At 39.2% G+C, this 14556-nt stretch overlaps 1 protein-coding gene across 1 annotated transcript; it reads left to right on the top strand.

Moving 5' to 3' along the window:
• The first annotated feature begins 1019 nt into the window (after positions 1–1019).
• Positions 1020–14461, top strand: RFC4 (replication factor C subunit 4). Its single transcript, XM_082654433.1, has 11 exons — positions 1020–1273; positions 2635–2777; positions 4507–4585; positions 8039–8118; positions 10006–10125; positions 11782–11925; positions 12215–12335; positions 12878–13003; positions 13953–14033; positions 14106–14222; positions 14304–14461. The coding sequence occupies exons 2-11, from the start codon at positions 2647–2649 to the stop codon at positions 14397–14399; spliced, it is 1095 nt and encodes a 364-aa protein (XP_082510559.1). The 5' UTR covers positions 1020–1273; positions 2635–2646; the 3' UTR covers positions 14400–14461.
• The last annotated feature ends 95 nt before the right edge of the window (positions 14462–14556 follow it).

The following is a 14556-nucleotide window of genomic DNA, read 5'->3' as shown; positions in this document are numbered from 1 at the left end:
GTGAGTGTCATGATGAGTATGTGCCAAATAAAAGTCATTCATCCGGAGAAGACCCAGATCAACCCTGTGGGTTAGGGTAATTAGTAAAGGTCTGCAGCGAAGGCAGCATTTCAAAAGGCTCAGATTTCAATAACATTTAGGAAAACTCCAGAGTTAAGACAAGCAGTGGGTAAAGATTAAAAGGGTGGCCTCAAACACTTGCCTAGAGCACACATTGCATGTACCCTGGTGGCGTTAACATTATCAATCTTGTAACTTTTATTGAGCGTCTGCACCACCAAATTTCTGGGCAGGGCCCTGGGATTAGCTGACCATAGCTGCGCGGCAAGGCCCTCCCTCTCACCAACGGGCAGACACTAATAGAGATATAAGCCACATGCACCCAAAAGGGCAAGGAAAGGCATCTTCTTCCGACGTCTCCGCCCTTAAAGCACACACGGTTTGCTCCGCGACGACCAAGCCGGAGGGAGAGGGCGGGGATCTTCACGGCGCCCTCTTCTGGCGAAGGATAGACTCCACCCTCCCCAATCCCCGCCCTTCTTTGGGGTGAAGCAGGTAGCAGGCCGAATTGTGTCGCCGCAGAAATGTCAGTGACATGCCCATGACTGCCAATGAATTACAGGTTCTGCAGGCTCGTACCTACAAAAGAGAGTGGACCTCCACGATTCGAGGCCCACAAGCCCCTCCTCAACCGCCCTAGCGGGTCAGGGCTCCCGGAGCCCTCCCCGCCCCCGTCCGCTGAGCAGGCGGGTCTTCGGCCTCAGCCTCTCCTACAGACGGCAGCTCTCAAGTTCCCTTGCCCCGCAGCCTCTAGTCGGAGGGCTACGTCGGGACAGGATGGAGCTTTATTTACACCTCCGGACTCATTCCCATCCAGCCCCAGCATCCCCGAGAGTCCGCGTGTCTCAGCTTAAACACCACAGAATAGGAGGATACGGCTCCCTTAAGGTGGGGCGCGCGCAGCAGGCCGGAAGTGACGTTTGACGTGCGGCGTGTTCCCGCCCTGCCTTTCGCCGCTGTTCGGTGGCGGGAACTCAGGCTGCTTGCTGACGGCGGCTACCGTAAGGGTTTCCCCCCGCCATTCTGGCGGCTCGGGGCTTCCTGGGCCTGAGAGTCTCCGCTTGGGGAACGGGGCTAAGACTTCGCGACCACCTCGTCCTTTCCCTGCTGCGGAAACCTCAGGAACGAGCCGGTGGCGTCCTAGCTCTCAAGACGTGCAGCTAAAAGGCCCAGGCAGTGCCGGGGGACACACGCGGGGAGCCGGGGAGAACAGGTGACCAGCCGGAGAAATTGCGAGGACTGCCTTCGCTTTCCTCTACTCCTGTGCCCTCGATGCCCCTGTGATGTCTTCCACCTCTTGCGCACTCCTTGGTCTACGGGTGGCTCAGTCTAGCATCGTTCAGAGCCCTGCTTTGGGCGGTATTACTGTTTGGCAGCCTGTGGTAGGGACTGAGTAATCCAATAACGTTAAAAACCTTAGTTGTTTACAGATGTTAACAATTTATTTTATTGATTATACCCATATGCCAAGCACAGAGCTGTGTGTTTGCACGATTCTTTTATTTGACCCAGTTGCCTTATGAAATGGGCCTTAGCTCATTTACAGAAGGCGAAACTGAGTCTGATAAGTGGTAATTCAGTCACCACATCTTATGGAGCATCTATTCTGTGCCAGGCACTGGAGACACAGCAGTGAAAAAAATAGAATTGCCATTAATGCTGGGGATTTTCAGACAAACTATCCCTAAAAACAGCCTTTTGCTGCCTGCAGAACGTTTACCTGAATGTTAATAGTGCTTATCTTCTGGGTGAGATTCTGAATTTTTAAAACTCCTCATGCTTTTCCAAATTGTTTTGGTTTCTTCAAATGAGCATGCTATGAGAAAAACAGCTGTTTCCATTTTAACAACAGTGTCTCGCCTCCCCCCCCCCGCCCCCGCCTTCCCCTCCCCACAAAAGCTTCTGTCTGAAGGCAGGCACGGGCTCTGCCCATAAAATAGGCTCTCCAGTGGCGCTTTAGGCCCAGGAGAAGTGGAGGTTCTCATTTTTGGTCCCAGTACTCCTCCTAATTGCTGAGTTCATTCCAGGGTCTGAGCTAGAGTTAGGCCCATGACGGAAGAGACTGTTGAGACCCATGTACAGTTTGGCCATTAATGCCATCATAGTTATCAAAAAGTTTGTTAAAGTTATAGAACTTTGTTCTATAAGCCCCTCACTATAAGTAGATTTGTAAAAAATACTTATTTATAGATTTTGGCTGTGCCGGGTCTTAGTTGCGGCACACAGGATCTTCGTTGCAGCACACAGGATCTTTAGCTTGTGGCATGCATGTGGGATCGAATTCCCCGACCAGGGTTCAAACCCGGGCCCCCTGCATTGGGAGCTCTGAGTCTTACCCACTGTGCCATCAGGGAAGTCCCTATAAGTAGATTTTAAGTTCCTTCAGCACTTTGGCCTTTTTTCTGTCCCTGTAGTCCTCAGTAGAATGCATTCAAAGGATGCTAGGTCATGGGGTGATGTCCTTCATTTAATATTTTTTGAATGTCTTTGCACAAGGTTAAGTGTGCTTTCAGGCTGTACTTCCTCATGATGGTTTCAAAAGAGCTTTTCCTTTTCTGTCTTGCACCTGGTCAGGGTGAAGTAACCATGCAGGCATTTCTAAAAGGCACATCTATCAGCAGTAAACCACCATTGACTAAGGATCGAGGAGTAGCTGCCACTGCCAGAAGTAGTGGAGAGAACAAGAAAGCTAAACCTGTTCCGTGGGTGGAAAAATAGTAAGAATGCTTTTGTTTTTGTTGAAATAGTTAATAAATTATCTCTCTGACCAGTTTTGATCACTTTTTTTTTTTAATTTAAGAGGAGGATGATTTGCCTTGTTTAAATGTTGCCTTAAAAGTCACCCAATTATATAAGTCATAGAACCTTGGAACTGAAATGTACCTTAGAATAATCTAGTTGAATTCACGTATTTTCTGAATGAACTACAGCCTTCTCTGTAACTCAGGTCTACGGTTTTTGGGGCTATGATACAGCAGTGAAGAAAACAGTTTCTATAAGCTCTTAGGAGTTCGACTTAAGTCCAAATAATCTGTTCCTCTTTTCATTACTGATAGCTGAAAATTGTTGAGTTTTTGTTTATACATTTTTGGCAAAAACAGCACCTGAAGTGGCTCTTTTTTTTTTTTCGGTACGCGGGCCTCTCACTGCTGTGGCCTCTCCTGTTGCGGAGCACAGGCTCCGGACACGCAGGCTCAGCGGCCAATGGCTCACGGGCCTAGCTGCTCCGTGGCACGTGGGATCTTCCCGGACCGGGGCACGAACCCACGTCCCTTGCATCGGCAGGCAGACTCCCAACCACTGCGCCACCAGGGAAGCCCCTGAAGTGGCTCAAATTTCAGTCAGCTAAGTGATATTATAACAAGTAGTTGGAACCCCTGGTGTACCCTCAGTTATTACCAAAGGATTACAGATTACTTATAAGGCAAGTAAGGCCCTCATAAGTTTTGTTTGGCACCAACAATGCTTTTAAAAATTGGAAATTTCACATAAAAGTCTAGAAACTTTTCATTAAATAAATTAGATAAGGGGAAAAATCTAGATTTACAGACTCAGGAGACTAGGCAGCACTAGATGCAAGTTCTCACCTGAAAACACTTAGATGGATGTGTGTACTACTCATTTTGGAAAGGTCATATATTCCTCACTTCACCATAGTCCCTACTAGTGTCTCTTGTCTTACACTCGAATTCTTCACTCTTGTTATCTGCCTGGACTCTGCAGGTATTTTAATATGAAACCCTGGTTTATAATATACACTGGTTTTCCAAGATAACATTATCTGACATAAAATATCTGCCCAGCGTTGGCCTGATTAGTTAGAAAAGTATAAATCAAAGAAAAACTTTTGTTTAGTTAGCTAAGCACAGAGCCTGACTTAGGGTTGGGAGTATAACTTCGTTTAACATCATTAGTTAACAATGTAAGACAAAAATTACACTCCATATTGGTTAAGCTTGTTATTTTGTTAACCCTCAATGAAGTGAATAGGTATGCATTTTTTGTGCAGTTAGGTGATAGGAGAAATTGGTATTAACCCATTAACAACATAGTAACATATATGTAACTTTGTTACCTATCTTGAGGTTGCTAAATAGGTCTCCCTTTTCAGTTTAGGGGCACGTTGTCAAAACGTAATATTACTTTCTAGGCAAATGTTCATTTTACATTTTGAACCAGTTGGCATTTGTGGTGTTGTAAAATCCTTTTGCATAGTTTTTATAAGCACAACAGATATAAGCAATGCACCTGGAAAAGTGAAAAATTACTTCATTCCTCAGTATATATTTGCATAAAGTAAATATAGATGGGGTTTCCACATCCAATTATGAAAGTTTCTCGTTTCATACTGATATGAGAGAGTTATCATTGATATTTTAGCAAAAGGAGAGACTTCTGTGGCTACTATAATACACTGAATAACTTCTCTCTCTCTTTTTTCTCCAGTCGCCCAAAATATGTGGATGAAGTTGCTTTCCAGGAAGAAGTGGTTGCAGTGCTAAAAAAGTCTTTAGAAGGAGCTGATGTGAGTAGCAGATGCTGTCTAAAGTCATTGGGAGATTTAATTTGTTCACCCTCTTCCTTTATAGCCTCCGGCCCCCTTTAAATACTATCCTGTATATACAGTAGGCCCTTGATTACTATTTGTACAATGGATGATTAGTTCAACAAATATTTGTTGAGCATCTCCTTTTCTGTTCTATGGCATTGTTATATGGTACTCAAGTGGAGATCATTGAGCAAGACAGGCTAGGTCCCTTTGCTCGTGAGCTTTTATTTTGGTGGGAAGAGACACAGAAGAATAAACACGTAAGCAAAATAAATTATAGAATTATAGATAATGATATAGGCACTATAAGGGAGAGTCAAAGATTCTTTGACTGTATGATTGCTCACCTAATTTTAGGATTTGGTTTGAACTACAATACAAAAAAAATTGAGTCTTTAGTTCTGCTTATGGCATCATGTCCCCTGCTGTGATATGTGGGATAAAATGTCATTGAGTGACTTGCATTTTAGATTAATTCAGAGACAAACCATATGAAGAATTAGCAATTTAAAATTGTATATGATAAAGTGTTTTAAGAACTTAGTGGAAGAAGGGAAGCAGTTGCAGGTGAAAGTGGGATGTGGTTTTTACTTTATTCCCAAGATTTTCTTCCCTCCTCTCAACCTGGCTGCTTTGAATTAGAGGTTCCTTGGTTTTTGCTGCCATTGGTCTCTTCCTGGAATTACACTGCAACAGTATATATTTTGAAAGAAGTTATATTTATAAAACTGTTGAAAATCTTTTTCTTTACCAGTATTTTTTTGATTTGATCCAAGTATCTTTAGCTTTTAATTTTATAATAGTATATAATTTAAATTGCATGGTAATATTTACACAGATTGCAGGACATGATGTATTTTTTTTTTTTTTTTCGGTATGCGTGCCTCTCACTGTTGTGGCCTCTCCCATTGCGGAGCACAGGCTCCGGACGCGCAGGCTCAGCGGCCATGGCTCACGGGCCCAGCCGCTCCGCGGCATGTGGGATCTTCCCGGACCGGGGCACGAACCCGTGTCCCCTGCATCGGCAGGCGGACTCTCAACCACTGCGCCACCAGGGAAGCCCCATGATGTATTTTAATTGCTGGGATTCTCAACTCTTTTGGCAAATGTAGTGGGATTATGATCCAGTTCTTTATACCATCTAATTTATGAGGCTGAACTAAGAACTTTCTTCTTTATCCACTTGTTTAATGATTTGTTTCTTTTCAGACTTAAGTTTTTTGAAACTTAAAGTTGAAGTAATTTTTTTAACTCTAAAGAGTAAAGGAAAAAATTCATTCCTTCATTTATATTAAAGGGTTTTACAGTAGAATTATAAGATATTTTTCAGAAATCAATTTTTAGAACTGCTAGTCCATGTACAGTTCTTAAATGCATATATATATATATATATATATATATATATATATATATACATCAGACTGTTACATAATGTAGGGTTTAGTAATTTAACCATGTTTTAAAGGATTTAAATTATTGTAGTAGTTGACTGGATGAATCATTACAACTACTGAGGTAGTTGGATCAAAATAACAGTTACAACCTTAAAAATGAAGACGCCTAGGAGGTTTTGCTTTTGCTTTTGTTTTTAAATAGTGAATCTCATAGTTTGTATCTTAAGCTGTATGTTACCAGTGTAACAGTAATAGTCTTTTAACTAATACATTTATATGTTGGTTTATTTACTTGGTGCATACTGAGTACTGTAGGAGATGCTGAGAATATAGATGTGAATAGAACAAATAAGGTTCTTGACCTTCTCAAGCTTCTCATATAGTGAGGTGAATGGGTATTTTGCAATTAAACCTAACAGTTACATAAATAACAATAAATAATTGCAAATTACATCAAGTGCAACAAAGACCAGTGAGAGAATAACAGAGGAAACCCTCTTTAGATTGGGAGGTCAGGGAAGGCTTCTGACTTGTAATGCAGTAGGAGTTGCCAGACAGAAGAATGGAGTCAGACCCCAGCTCATGGGGGACAGCATATGTGCAGGCCAGAAAGTGCTTAGCTGTTGAAGGCCATTGTAAGTTGGAACTTAGAAAGTGTGAGAGGTGGTGAGCAGATCATGGACATCCTTGTAGGTTATGGTAAGCAGGGTGATTTTTTTTGTCTGTTTTGTTTTTCTAAGTGGAGTATGAATACAGTGAATAGCTTTAAGTAGCAAGCAGAGTGGCATCTGATTTGGGTGAAGAATGAATGGCTGGGAGCGGGGAAGGTTAGGCAAGAGTGGAAGCAAATAAACTATACTGCTTAGTTTCCTATGTGCAGTGATTTCCGTACATGAAAGAAATGTATAGTTTCATGGAGAAAGACAAATATATATCACTTATATTCGGAATCTAAAAGAAAATGATACAAATGAACTTATTTACAAAACAGAATTAGTGAACAAACTTAATTGTTACCGGGGGGAAGCGGTGGTGGAGGGATAGATTGGGAGTTTAGGGTTGACATGTACACATTGCTATATTTAAAATAGATAACCAACAAGGACCTGCTATATAGCATAGGGAACTCTGCTCAATACTCTGTAATAACCTAAATGGGAAAAGAATTTGAAAAAGAATAGATATATGTATAACTGAATCACTCTGCTGTATACCTGAAACACACAACATTGTAAATCAGCTGTACTCCAATATGAAATAAAATTAAAAGAAAAAAAGAATGTACAGTTTAATTACAGTGCTCATTAGAATTTAGTACATTTGTTAATCTGTACCACAGATCAGTTGCCTATTTGATAGGCACCAAGCCAGCTAGACTTAAGGTATAAAAGAAGATAACTAGTTATTTAATCTTATCCTGTCTTCCACTGATGAAATCTCCCTGATACATGCGGGTATCCCTACAGGCAGGGTATGTAATCATGATGTGGACCACGGCCTGGCACTTAAAGATGCTTGTTTTGTTGTAATATTTCTGTTCTTGGAACTTTAGCTCATGCAAAGCCCCAGTATGCCATTTTCATTCCTTTTTCCTCAGTATTGGCCAAATCCAATTTGGTCTGTGTTCCTTTTGAAGCAACTGACATCTTTATAAAATATAACATCTTGCCCAGTTCTGAGCCTAGGTGTGGGACAGGGAACTGACAGAAGCCTAGTATTCCCTTTAGAAATAAGAGGTTTTTAATTCCAGCTTTGAAAATCCCACCTAAGTATTAGATTAGGTGTAGAACAATCATAAATATTGATTCAGCTTAAGATATTAGAAAGATCTCTTAGGGAAAAATGATGGTGTTTGTGAAAAAGCAGGATTTAGTACTGTTATTACTATGATACCAGTTACATTAAGAAATCCTTGTATTCAGATATATATGCCCTATTAGGGAAGTCATTGCACTGTTCCATAGACATTTTCAGTCACTTTCACCTATTTGTGCCAGAATACAATTTTTAAAAAAATAAAATTTAACTTCTACAGCTCCCTAATCTCTTGTTTTACGGCCCACCTGGAACTGGAAAAACATCCACTATTTTGGCAGCAGCTAGGGAACTCTTTGGGTAAGTTGAAATCTCTCTCTCTCTCTCTCTTTTTTAAAGACTTGACGCTAAGAATCTCTGGTACTGCTTTTCATTCTCTAAAACTTTGCATTTGGTTTTTCTGAGGTTGTTGGGTTTATTTTTGTTCTGAATTTTTTAATAATCCAGCTGACCCATTTCCAGTTCCTCCCCTCCAATAAATTAGCTTGCCTGTATCTTTTGTAACTTTTATTCTGAACCGTGTTCAAATGTTTGAGTGTACTACAAGGAGCCTTGTGATTTTTTTCATCACTTTAGCTCTTTCATTATGATTTTGGAAACCAGAAGACCCTATCTCCAGTCATGCTGATAGTTTCATGACTTTTAGTGGTCGTGTTCACATCTGTCATAGAATTTGCTATTTGATGCTACTGATGCGCACCACCCCTTCTTGAGTTCCTTCTTGCTCTGGACTTGCCAGGGCCTGCCTCTCGAGTGGCTGGGCCAGCTCCTTGCCCTCAAGTATCCTGAGTATAAGAATGTGTGGTAGTTGAGGCAGTATGATTCCAGGTACAGCAGAAAATCTCTATGAGCCACCTTCTTATTCAGTCCTAGACTGACTGTCTCAGCTTAGCCGACTGTTGTAGTAGAGGAGCCCTTTACCTAAGGTTAAAAGACACGTATCAGCCATGTCTGATATCTATGCAACATGCACCAACATAACAAAGTCTATCTTTAATTAATCCAGAATTTTAATATCAGGCATATGACCTAAGAGTACATCTGAAATCCTACACATGAAGATAATTAGATGCCTCTGAAACCACCAAATATATAAGGATAATCAGTTCTGTTGAAATGTGAAGGAGGACAAAAGGGGAAGCTGCTCTGAACTGAGGATTTTATTTGACAGCAACTTTCATTTTCCCAAGGAAATTTTAAGAGAGCTTTTTTGATTATTCTACAACTCAATCAGTTAGATCCAGTCTGAATCATCCTTAGCGATGTAGTCATCATGAAACTGTTAAGTATAGTTTATTATTGGTTGTTCTACAGTAGGTTAGTCCAAATTATATAACTTGTAAAATATATTTTTTTAAATGTTTGTCTTGATAGACCTAAAAGGACTTAACTATAAATTCCACATTTAATAGTATATGTGGTTTTAAAATAGAAAATACATGCACAGAGCTTTCTAGATGTTTATGCCCATAGAAAAATGCGTAGGGTATCATGCTATTTAGGAAAAATAAAGACGAAATCCCAACTCTTTTTTCTATTAAAAAAAATATACACATATATATAGAAAAATAACTAGAAGGAAGTCTTCAAAACAGGGTTTGGCAGTGTGTGCCAGGTATTTTTATTTTCTTTTGTGTTCTCAGATTTCCTACAGTTACTTTTAATTTTTTTTAAAAAACTCACTTAAAAATTAACTGTTCATTTTTGATCCAGTAATTTTCCTTACAGCAAACTACTTTATGGAAATAATTCAAAATATGCTACATTGCAGCATTATTTAAAATTGTAACATATTTAAAACTATCTAAATGTCTAATAACAGAAGTATGTTAAGTAAATTAAATGATGGTACAATCTTAGGTTAGAAAGTTATATAGCTATTAAAATGGTTTTTACAGTGTTTATCATGACATGGCAAGATGCTTATGATACAGTCCAAAGTGGAAAATTGACTTAAAATTTAGTACATTATCATCTATTTTTTTAAATGCATGGAAAAAAGCCAGAATGTTAACTGTATGCCTTTGCAAAAGAGAAAATACAGAATGAATTGTATACCTTCTATTCATATGGTTTACTAGGTGTATTTTAAACTATTGAAAAATGTACAAATGTTAAAATATGGTATAAACCTGGGTTACTTATATGCTCTATGATGTTTCATAATTTTTTTTCATTTTGACATAGGCCTGAACTTTTTCGATTAAGAGTTCTTGAGTTAAATGCATCTGATGAACGTGGAATACAAGTAGTTAGAGAGAAAGTGAAGAATTTTGCCCAATTAACTGTGACAGGAAGCCGTTCAGAGTAAGTAAGCTCACCTTCCCTTCTCTATGCCATGTCATTGTATTTGTTTAAAAAACATGTTTCTGCCAGATTTTCAACTTCTTTTTCATGTTAGATTGTATTTTTATCTAAATTATTTAAACCTAGAAATGACCTTTCCATTATAGTAACTAATTTTAAGTTATTTAGCTGTCAAGGGGTTTTAATCGATATTTGTCTAAGGAGTATTTATTAATCAAATGTGATGGTTTGGTTGTACACTCATAATAAAAATCCTGATTTTTGCTATTATGTTATTTTTTTAAAGTCCTATCATATATCTTAAGCTTCAGTGTATATTTCATAGTTGGTGACAATGTAAAACCTTGTCCAAACTGGGACACATTGAGTGAAAAAGGAGTTGTAACTAATAATAATTCAATAGGGGTGTTTACGCAACTGTGTATATTCCTTAGGTTGCAAAGTTCCAAGGTTAAATTTTTGGTACCTGGCATATATTTAAATTTATATCAGAGCACACTTAGGAATTTGTAGAAAGTGAATAACACAATTTTTGATATCCACCTTGGATTGACAATGTATATAAATCACATACATGATAAGGGACTTAGATCAAGAATAAAGAACCCTTACAGGGCTTCCCTGGTGGCGCAGTGGTTGAGAGTCCGCCTGCTGATGCAGGGGACACGGGTTCGTGCCCCGGTCCGGGAGGATCCCACATGCTGCGGAGCGGCTGGGCCCGTGAGCCATGGCCGCTGAGCCTGCGCGTCCGGAGCCTGTGCTCCGCAACGGGAGAGGCCACGACAGTGAGAGGCCCGCGTACCGCCAAAAAAAAAAAAAGAAAAGAAAAGAACCCTTAAAACTCAATAATAAAAAGACAACCCAATTTAAAAATGGGCAAAGGATCTGAATAGACATTACTCTAAGGAAAATACACAAATGGTCAATAAGCATATCAAAACATGCTCATCAACATCATGAGCCATTAGAGAAATGCAAATCAAACCCATGATGAAATATCACTTTACACCCACTAGGATGGCTGTAATCAAAAAGACAGAAAATAACAAGTATCAGCAAGGATGTGGAGAAATTGGAACCCTTATACATTGCTGGTTGGAATGTAAAATGGTGCAGCCATCTTGAAAACAGTTTGGCAGTTCTCCTATGAGTTACCATATGACCCAGCAATTCCAGTCCTAGAATATATACTGACAAGAAATGAAAACATATACACATATACACAAATGTTCATATCAGCATTATTCACAGTAGTCAAAACATGGAAACAACCCAGTATCCATCAACTAAAGAATGGATGAATGAAACGTAGTATATCCATCCATTTGCCATAGTATTTGACAATAAAAAGAAATGAAGTAATGATATACAACAACATGGATGAACCTCGAAAACATTAAGCGAAAGAAGCCAATCACAAAAGACAATGTATTAAGTTGACAACATGTGGTTCTATTTATATGAAGTGTCCAGAATAGACAAATCTGTGGAAACAGAAAGTAGAGATTCCTGATTGCCTATGGCTGGGACAGTTGGGAGAGAAAAAAATGACTCCTAAGGGTCACAGGGTTTCCTTTTGGGGTGATGAGAATGTTCCAAAATTAGATTGTGATAATGATGTGTGAATTATAACTCCTTTGTGTTTCTCTGAATCAGTGGGAAGCCATGTCCTCCTTTTAAAATTGTGATCCTGGATGAAGCAGATTCTATGACCTCAGCTGCTCAGGCAGCTTTAAGACGTACCATGGAGAAAGAGTCTAAAACCACCCGATTCTGTCTCATCTGTAACTATGTCAGTCGGTATGTGTAATGCCCTCAAGGTGGATGCAAGGCAGCCTTATTTTGATAGACCCAAATAGGGAGAGAAAAAATTTAAATGTTTCAAGGCTACATTAGTTTCTCCATCACATCTTTTTTTTTTTTTAACATCTTTATTGGGGTAAAATTGCTTTACAAAGGTGTTAGTTTTTGCTTTGTAACAAAGTGAATCAGTTATCTCCATCAAATCTTGATTTGTTCTTGACAAAAATGAGTTCTTCTGGGGAGTTTCTTCTTTAGCCACTGATTTGTTTTTTCCAATATTTTACAGAATAATTGAACCTCTGACCTCTAGATGTTCTAAATTCCGCTTCAAACCTCTGTCAGATAAAATTCAAGAGCAGCGATTACTAGACATCGCTGATAAAGAACATATCAAAATTAGCAATGAGGTAATCACTGTTATTACTATTGTAAATTACTAATTCCTTTGATGAATGCCTATGAAGAGGCACTTCCTGAAAGTCAAATTTGTGTTGCTTCAATTTCTGATGCCGATTCTTCAGGCAAAGTTAAGCTAAATAAACAATGTCTAGGAATTACTGGTTCAGCCTTTCTGTTGCTACTAGAAGTTTATTATCTGTCAATACTTCAGAAACTGAAAGCTGAGGCAGATTTCATGTTAGGATGCAAATTCTGCGACAGCCAATCTCTGCATGACAGCATACTCCACTTGTCATTATACCCATACTCCACTGCAAGGACTAATTTGGTATGATGAAATTCTGGCAGTAATAGAATGTATAGGCCCTTATTCATTATAACAGAACTTAACTGTAATTTGAATTCTCCTTGCTGTATGTAATCATGGCTGTCTCCATGAATTCTGCCGCTATAGAACTGACATTTCTTCAAAAATGGAAATAGATTTTGTTTTTCCCCCAGTACATCCTTAATTGGCCATTAACAGGTTAAAGAACTTTTTTCTCTTCAGGGACTAGCTCATCTTGTTAAAGTGTCAGAAGGAGACTTAAGGAAAGCCATTACATTTCTTCAAAGTGCTACTCGATTAACAGGTGGAAAGGAGGTCACAGAAAAGGTGATCACAGACATTGCTGGGGTAAGAGCACTGGATATTCTGAAATTTTTAGTTTGCTTTTTTGTGGCTTTTAGAAAATTTTTAATTTTTATATATATATGGAGTGCTTATTATGTGCTTAGTCCCATTCAGGCTGCTGTAACAAATGCCATAGGCTGAGTGGCTTATAAACAAAAATCAGTTCCAGAGGCTGGGAATCCAAGATCAAGGTGCCCACAGATTGAGTGCCTGAGGACACACTTCCTAGTTGAGTAGATTCCTAGTTCACGGATGGCCTTTAGCTCTCTGCACCATCCTGTGGCAAAAAGCAGCTTTCTGAGCTTTTTAGGAGCACTAATCCCATTCATGAGGGTTCCACTCTCCTATCACCTGCCAAAGGTGCCACCTCCAAATACATTAGGGATTTTTAACATGAATTTTGAGGGAATATAAACATTTGTACCATTCTGGGAGTTAGCAGAATGCTGCAGGCAGGCAGGGATACGGCAGATATCAGACATCTAACAGATGTCAGATATGTTAACAGATATCCCTTTTCTTATAAAGGAAAAAGGGTCATATCCAACTTATAATTAAATCATTAAAGCAATTCTCTTGTGCCACACCCTTGTCTTCAGGTTTCATTTTGTATTGTAATGAAACATAAACCAACCCATCTCTGCATTTTGTTAGTGGCATCTTAGAAACAGGATGTTTCCAGAGTTTGTTTCAGGTCCAGTAGCTTTCTCCATCACCTGTCTGGAGACCAGATGAGCATAAGGGTTGAAGCTGACCCTTTGTCAGTTCTTTGCCCTCCCAACTCCGTATGTATGGATTCAGTATCAGGTAGCAGTTCCACGCTTGAAGTGGCACATGTCCTAGCATAGAAAACCAGGGAGTTTGCACAGGCTTGGCAGAGAAACAAGTCAACCATCTTTACCCAGAAACTTTATGCTTTATTTTTAATTAATTCATTCTTTAATTATTTTAGGTAATACCAGCTGAAACAATTGATGGAGTATTTGCTGCATGTCAGAGTGGCTCTTTTGACAAACTAGAAGCTGTGGTAAAGGTAAAGACACTTTACTAAACTGGTGGGGAGGGATGGAAATCATACCAAAATCATTTTCTTTTTCTGCTACAGGACTTAATAGATGAGGGTCATGCAGCAACTCAGCTTGTAAATCAACTTCATGATGGGGTTGTAGAAAATGAGAACCTTTCTGATAAACAGAAATCTGTTATTACAGAAAAACTTGCTGTAAGTAGGCATCTTCTACATTTCAGCACAGCATACACACCTGAAAGGGAAATTACTTACTCATCTTTCATTTTCTTGTAGGAAGTTGATAAATGTTTAGCAGATGGTGCTGATGAACATCTACAGCTGATCGGCCTCTGCGCAACTGTCATGCAGCAGTTAACTCAGAATTGTTAAAACATATTCAGCATGTATTTTTGTGAACAATTTAAAATAAAATGACTAAAGCACCTTTAAAGTGAATATACAATTTATTTAACATTCAAACTTCATTAAGACATGTGCAATATGGCAATTTTACTGGGGTAAACGTTTAACCCTATCTAGGATGATT

The sequence above is a fragment of the Grampus griseus genome, assembly GCF_964374135.1.
Source record: "Grampus griseus genome assembly, chromosome: 5".
Taxonomy (NCBI): domain Eukaryota; kingdom Metazoa; phylum Chordata; class Mammalia; order Artiodactyla; family Delphinidae; genus Grampus; species Grampus griseus.
The sequence above is the reverse complement of the archived record's forward strand: the minus strand, read 5'-3'. Positions and strand labels throughout refer to the sequence as shown.

What these genes read in the sequence shown, in the direction of transcription:
- RFC4 (XM_082654433.1), top strand. Translation starts at nt 2,647, where the DNA reads ATGCAGGCATTTCTAAAAGGCACATCTATCAGCAGTAAACCACCATTG. An exon ending in GCAGCTAGGGAACTCTTTGG is followed by an intron (nt 8,119 to 10,005) that starts GTAAGTTGAAAT and finishes ATTTTGACATAG; the next exon opens with GCCTGAACTTTTTCGATTAA. An exon ending in ATATCAAAATTAGCAATGAG is followed by an intron (nt 12,336 to 12,877) that starts GTAATCACTGTT and finishes TTTTCTCTTCAG; the next exon opens with GGACTAGCTCATCTTGTTAA.